This window comes from Protobothrops mucrosquamatus, unplaced genomic scaffold (genome assembly GCF_001527695.2).
Source record: "Protobothrops mucrosquamatus isolate PMUCROS unplaced genomic scaffold, P.Mucros_1.0 scaffold2291, whole genome shotgun sequence".
Classification (NCBI taxonomy): domain Eukaryota; kingdom Metazoa; phylum Chordata; class Lepidosauria; order Squamata; family Viperidae; genus Protobothrops; species Protobothrops mucrosquamatus.
This window is the reverse complement of record NW_015388377.1, coordinates 133,887-141,330: the sequence shown is the minus strand read 5'-3', so window position 1 is coordinate 141,330 and position 7,444 is coordinate 133,887. Positions and strand designations below refer to the sequence as shown.

Sequence of the window (7,444 nt, the reverse complement as noted above, 5' to 3'; positions counted from 1 at the left end):
AAAAAATAATTTTAAAAAATCCTGTTCTTCAGTCCCTCTTCTATCCCTTGACCCGCGCAACACACTCACACAAAACCCTATTTCCCTCAGCAGGAAACACTGGATATCCAGTTTGTTCCAGGAAATAGCTAAGTGCAGCTGCATCCATTTTGTTTTTTCTCTCTCTCTTTTGTCAAAGTGTGAAAGATCAAGACTATACAAGATTGTCCATTTTCAGGAGAGATGGGGCTCACTGGCAAAGTCCACAACTTCCCACAGCTTGTGCTCTTTCGAAACCCATCTCTCCTTGGCTGTTTGCTGGGGTTGATGGAGAAAAAAGGGGAAATGTCTCTCATTGCCATGTTGTTGTTGTTGTTGTTAAAAAGAATCTGTACGAAGTCCCAAGCTGGTGGCTACAACTGGGGGTTGGAAGAGGGATGGAGATGAGAGGGGGGGGGGGAAGGTAAAGGGGCCTGGATTTTGCAATGACCCTTGTCATCTCTCATAAACAGAGATAGGGGTGTGTGAAAGAGAGAGAGGATTATACAATACAATTCTCTCCCCACACTATCATCACCCACCCAAAAAGAAAAGAAAAGGGAAAAAGTATAGCACTTTGCTGGTTGTCAGCTACTGTGTACCTTGCCCCCTGCTACTCTCCCCCACAGCCACACATTGTTAAATTAAAGGCCTATGAAGAAAGGAGGTTAATTAAACCACAGTGATTTCCCCCTCCATTTCCTCCCCATCCCAGCTCTTCAGCTGCAATGTTATTATTATTCAGAAAAACAAAACCAAATAAAGTATAGCAAGAAAGATGGCAAGATAAAAGACAATTCAATTGGAATCTGAATCAGAAGAGTCTCCTGAAGAGGATGAGGAACTGCTGCTGCCTTCTGATTCATTTTCCTCCTCATCCTCATCATCCTCTTCGTCATCCTCTTCTTCATTCTGGGAAAAGAAGAGGCAAGTTACAGAGCAAGTCAAAGGGGGGGGGAAGGTGGGGACAGAACAAGAAACCCACTTCCTGTAAGTCTGACAGATGGAGAAGTGTGAGTGCAGAATCCTGTTTTTTAAGAATCTCAGTAGCTATTAACTCTTTTAAAAGATTGTAAGTTCATAGGCTACAGACTGACAATAGGCAGCCCAAACATGGTTAATAGAGGCCTGCACTGTCTACAATTCTCTTCCCTCACTTGGCCATCCTTGTTCTGCTGATGTTAAAACATAGCCAGGAGGAACTCTTAGATCAGACCTGGACATTTTATAGCCCACGGGCCACATCTGGCCCTTCAGCTGTCCCTGTTCAGCCTGCAGCATCACTATTGGTGGGGATGGGGCATTGGTGGAGATGGTAGGGGAGGAAGGGGCCATCCTCCACAACAGACCCAGTTTCTCATGTGGCCCCTTGGGAAATGTAATTGCCCACCCTGTCTTAGATCCTGAGGGCTTGCCACCACTGTGACTCCAGGGTGAATTAAAACTGTTTCTCTGCTGATATTATTAGTATGGATGTATCAAACTTGATTGCTCGAGGATGGGGAAGAACCAGGGCTTTTTTTGTCATAGAATGCCCAGAATGGAGTTCTAGCACCTTTTTTGGATGGAACCTTGTAGGGTAGGCAAGGCAGGTTGTATGACGTGTGTGAGTTCCGGCGCCTTTTTTTTTTTTTTTTTTACAAAAAAAGCACTGGGAAGAACAATTAAAATCTTCCATTTGGTGATCCTGTGCATGTCCTCTCTCTTCTACTCACAAAAAAGATAACCTCATTGTGTCAATTAAGAAACTTGCTCAATTTTTGTAATTTTACAGTTGGCAGAATACAGCTGTTCATTTTTCAGTGAATACATAAATCAGTGCAGATGTCCTAACATCTGGCTCCCATGAGGCCATCCAATTTTAGATGAGTAGGAGATCAGCTATTGCTGCTCAGTAAAGAGGGAAAAGCCTTCTTCTCCATGCTCACAGGCAACCATGTTTAAAAATATACAAACATTACCCCAAATCCACGGTATGAAATGCTTTGGTTCATACAGCTCTATCATTGTTATTCTGATAATGATTTGTTATGGGGCCCACTCAATAATGGGCAATGTTGAACTGAGTAAAGAATGACGGTCACTAAAACCTGCCATTCTTACAGTTTGCATAAAAGGTGTGAAGTGACTGTTTTCTCAGCTTCATCATTCGAGATAATGTTGGAGTTGGAAGGGGGGCTCAAGCAGGAAATTAGCCTGGATTCTGACACCCCCCACCCCCCCAAAAATACCATTGAACCTTATTTAGTCTTTCCCAAGCAAAAGCTGCCAGGCTGGGGAAGATTCGTGTTGTCAAGATTGAATCGCTATGAGACCTGCTAACTTCTATTGCTAATCAACTTGCCATAGAAAAGGGGGAAGGGGTAGATAATGCAGGGAGGAAACAGGATTCTAAGAAGCCGTTCATGGACAGTGAGAGCCTGCAGGAATGCCGAGGTCACTAAAGCAGGTGCTTGACGGAGAAGTGAACTGTTCCCATAACAAGCCCAAGTTCCAAGGATCATTGTCATGTTGGAAAGTGAACCTTCAGCCCAGTCTGAGGTCCTGAGGAACAGGTTTTCATTGAGGATATCCCTGTACTTTGCTCCATTCAGTTTTCCCTCAACCCTGACCAGTCTCCCAGTCCCTGCTGCTGAAAGACACCCCCACAGCAGGATGCTGCCACCACCATGCTTCACTGTTGGGATGATATTGGGCAGGTGATGAGAGGTGCCTGGTTTCCTCCAGACATAATGTTTAAAATTGAGGCCAAACAGTTCAATCTTGGTTTCATCAGACCAGAGAATCTTGTTCCTCACAGTCTGAGAGACCTTCAGGTGCTTTTTTGCAAACTCCAAGCGGGCTTTCATGTGTTTTGCACTGAAGAGAGGCTTCTGTCTAGCCACTCTGCCATAAAGCCCAGATCGGTGGAGGGTTGCAGTGACAGTTGTCTGTCTGGAACTCTGTCCCATCTCCACACAGGATCTCTGGAGCTCAGTCAGAGTTCTTGGTCACCTCTCTTACTAAGGCCCTTCTCCCCTGATTGCTCAGTTTGACCAGGCGACCAGCTCTTGGTAGAGTTCTAGTTGTGCCAAACTTCTTACATTTGAGAATTATGGAGGCCACTGTGCTCTTAGGAACCTTCAGTGCAGGAGAAATGTTATTGTAGCCTTCCCCAGATCTGTGCCTTGCAATAATCCTTTGACCCTCATGGCTTTTGCTCTGCTACAGTATGCATTGTCAGCTGTGAGGCCTTCTGTAGAGAGGTGTACCTTTCCAAATCATGTCCAATTTAATTTACCACAGGTTGACTCCAATCATGGTGTAGAAACATGTCAGCAATGATCAGTTAGAATCAGAAGGACGTGTCTGCCATTGGTTTACATATTTACAATTGAAAGATTAAAATCATACAGTAAGAGTTATGGGTTTGACTTTGTGAAAAATGAATTGGAAATCCTACTGTGTGTTAGTGATGAACATATTATTGCTAAGGTCTATAAACTGTTATTGAATTTGAATTTGGAGAATGAGTATGTAAAGCATTGCATGATTCAATGGGCAAGGAACTTTGGATACAATGTAATGCTTGAACAATGGGAGAACATATGGACGAAAGGTCTGAAATTTACACTAAATTATAATTTAAAAGAAAACTTTTACAAGATGATGTATCGCTGGTATTTAACACCAGATAAGTTGTCAAGAATGTATAAAGGTATTTCAAATGAATGTTTGAAATGCAAATGTAAAGAAGGGATTTTTTATCATTTATGGTGGGACATGTGATAAAGAAAAGAAATATTGGAGTAGGATTCACATCTTAATACAGAAGTTTCTCAAAGTGAATATAAAGATGAAACTAGAAACTTTTCCCTTGCGTTTAATGGAAAAACACTTGAAAAAAAAATTGGACCGTTGATGTGATATATGTTGACAGCAGCAAGATTACTTTATGCACAAAAATGGAAGGACACCGATTCCCACAATGGATGAATGGCTGTGAAAGTTGATGGAGTTAGCAGAGATGGCTAAATTGACTGCTTTGATTAAAGAAAAAAATACAATTACTTTTGTTTCTACTTGGAAACAGCTTCTGGACTTTGTGCTTGAGGTGGAAAAAAAATGAAACTTTGATTTTGGGTTTTACCAATTAGATAGCTTTGTTATAGAAATGGCTAGTTTATATTATTATGCAAAAGTAAAAATTTGATGTTTAATACTATTATCTTATCCTACTGCACCAAAGGGAGTCAGAAGTCAACGCCTTTTATTTCTTTTTCCCCTTTGCCCTACACTTTTCTCTTCCCCTTCTCCTTCCCTTAGTTTCCCACTATTTTCTTTTGTATTTTTATATTTTATATTATAAACTAATAATAATAAAAAAGAGTTAGCAACAGTCAAAGCATTGCAAATTCCTACAGTAAACCCTGTCCCAAAGGTGCTTTTTCAAGAGGCAACTGGACTTTGTTTTTCTTTGAAGACGTTTCGCTTCTCATCCAAGAAGCTTCTTCAGCTCTGACTGGATGGTGGGGAATGGAAGGGTTTATATTCCTTGCAGACAGCTGGTCATTTGCATTCTTTTAGAGAGTTGTTGAGGCCACTTGGAGGTTTATCTGTTTCCACAGGTTCACCTGAGTAGTGCAAATGGGTGTGGAGCCTTCTTGGAACTGCTGAAATGACTGTATCGTGGAACTGTGCTTTCTGCAGGATATTTTCTGCCCTGTGTCCCTTCATTGTTGAACATAGGCACAGGCTGTTGAGGATGAATCTGTTGTCTGCATCTCAAACTGAAGCGCAAATGGTTCCTGTAGTCCGCAATTTTTCTGGAAATCAGTTCATACTCCCGCACAATTTGAAGGGTGTTCACCCCAAATTGCATAGCTAAATGTCTATGGAGATTATTAGACATCCAGGGCCTCAACGACTCTCTAAAAGAGTGCAAATGACCAGCTGTCTGCAAGGAATATAAGAAGCTTCTTGGATGAGAAGCAAAACGTTTTCAAAGAAAAACAAAGTCCAGTTGCCTCTTGAAAAAGCACCTTTGGGACAACCATGACCTGGATGACTGAGAATCTCCATAGATACAGTAAACCCTGTTACTCCCATGCAGGTAGAAACGATAGTCAGCCCTTAAGAGCAGGTCCTATTACATAGACTACAATACCACTGAAACTAACAGAACTTTTCACTCTTTATGTGACACACAACCTGCAAGTTCTAATTGTCTTGGTCAACGTGGCTAAAGCTTTACAACCCTGCAACAGACCCATGCTGACTTGCCAGCACCACTGCATGCTAGTAACGACTCTTTTGCAGCAAACAGCTAAAGGCCCCAAAGAGGGGGAGACACAGACTTTCCAGACAATTTTGGGGAAGAGGAGGCATCAGTCCTTACCCCGCATAGAGACTGCAACTGAGTGGTTGATTGGGTCCCAGTGTTATGACCCAGGGTTGGTGCGCCAGCAACACATGCTAGGTGGAGGCTTGTCAGAGTTTATTCCACCACCATCCCCCAGAATCCCCACAATCCAGCAATTCCCGGTCCGTTCCCAAAGTCTCTGCACACAATTTACACCTACAGTCCAAGAACAAGGCTCAAACACACGCACAGGGACACATTCCGTGCAACCTCCTGGCAATGCAAATCCAAGGGAGCAGCAACCCTCCGGGAGCAAGGTAAGATCTCAACCTTGGCAAAGTTCATGATGGATGACTTGGAACTTCGCAACAGAGAGTCCACCGGGAACTCAGCAAAAACCCGGAACAGAGCCGCGTTGCCATTAGTCCGCAGACGTCAAGGCAAAGAATCAAACATGAGTCCACAACAGCAAGGATTCTGGAGCAAAGTTCTTCTTGGAGCCGTAGAGAGTGTTGCCGCGAAATACAACACTTGTTCCCCAAAAAAGCCCCTCCTCACAGCGTCTCCTTAAATGGTACTCTCCAGGTGATCCTTGTGAGGAGGGGCGGGGTGCCCTCCTCCCAAGTAGTCGGGTCTCCCTGCGCTGACTGCCTCCTCCATGCTCGGGGATCAGGCAGGGAAGGCATTTACTTTTCTTCGGAGCTCCGTCACTCCTGGGCTCCGCTGCCTGCCCTTTCCATCTCTTCCCCCTTTCCTCAGTCAGCCTGTACCCTCTTCCCTGCTTACTCTTCTGAGGCCCGAGGGACCCGGAACTGCCTCGTCCTCATCCCCAGGTCATTCCTCATGCGCCATAGGGACTGTGCCATCCCGCTCCATATCCTCCTCCTTGGACCCAGGCTCTGACGGGGCCATGACACTATGTACCCCACATGGCCCCCTCCCCCAGGAACATGTGGACTAGGGCATTGCGGGAACCTGGCATGAAAGTCCTGGATCAGACGAGGAACATGAACCTCAGTGGCGTCCACCCAGGTGAAGTCCTCCGGTCCGTAGCCTTTCCACGCCACTACGTACTGGAACCAGCCCCTCAACTGGCGGGAGTCCCGAATGCTGTCCACCTCATACTCCACTGGTCCTTGAGGGGTTACCGGTCCTGTTGGCGGTGGAGCTGGATGATGCGGACTATCGGCCGTTAGCAGTACCAGCAATGACCGATGGAACACCAGGTGGATCTTCATGATCCGCAGCAGTGTCAGTGCAAAGGCCACTGGATTGATCACCACTTCGACCAGGAACGGGCTCAAGTAGTGGTGATCAAGCTTTTTTGATGGCTAAGACGTCGCCAGGTGCCGCGTGGAGAACCAAACCCAGTTGCCCACAGCTAGCGGGGGAACATCTCTACGATGCTGGTCTGCGAATCTCTTATAGTCCTCCTTGGCTCTCTCTAGCTGGCTTCTTACCACTTGTTGCACGGCTTGCAGCTCTTGGAGGAAAGTATCCATGGCAGGTACTGGGGAGTATGAAGGAGCCAACAGGAACAGCCGTGAGTGGAACCCGTAGCTCGTGAAGAATGGGGACACTCTGGTAGAGGTGTGCTGGGAGTTATTATAGGCGAACTCTGCCAATGCCAGCACCTCCGCCCAATTGTCCTGCTGCTGGTTGCTGAAACATTGGAGGTACTGTTCCAGGATGGCGTTCACTCTCTCCGTGCTGTCGGTTTCCAGGTGATGGGCTGAAGAGATACATGCCTGGACCTTCAGTTCCATTAGTAGCATCTGCCAGAAGCACGCCATGAACTGCACACCCTAGTCGGACACTACCCGGTCCGGTAGACCATGCAGCCGGAACATGTGGGCAATGAACAGATGGGCTGTCACCTAAGTGGTGGTGTTGTGATTCCGTGCCAGCCTGTGTTCCCAACAGCTGAGTCTGAGGAATCTGAGGAGGATGTGGAGGAGGCCGTTGAGGGGCCATCAGGGTCAGAGGGAGGCTCTGATGAATTACAAGACTCACGGCTTGATGAAGAGCCTGGCCCCTCCAGTCGTGTTTCTGATGAAGCTCAGCTGTGTGAGGAGCAGGAGTCAG

The 7,444-nt window shown here is 45.8% G+C and overlaps 1 protein-coding gene across 1 annotated transcript in view; it reads right to left on the bottom strand.

Annotated features, from left to right (window-relative positions):
- Positions 1-796: 796 nt before the first annotated feature.
- LOC107295300 (nucleolar transcription factor 1) overlaps positions 797-7,444 on the bottom strand; it is a 28,314-nt gene continuing 21,666 nt past the window's right edge. Inside the window, exon 9 of the mRNA XM_015824609.1 lies at positions 797-930. Coding sequence (XP_015680095.1) covers positions 817-930 — 114 coding nt within the window. The 3' untranslated portion in view covers positions 797-816. The remainder of the gene's footprint in view (positions 931-7,444) is intronic.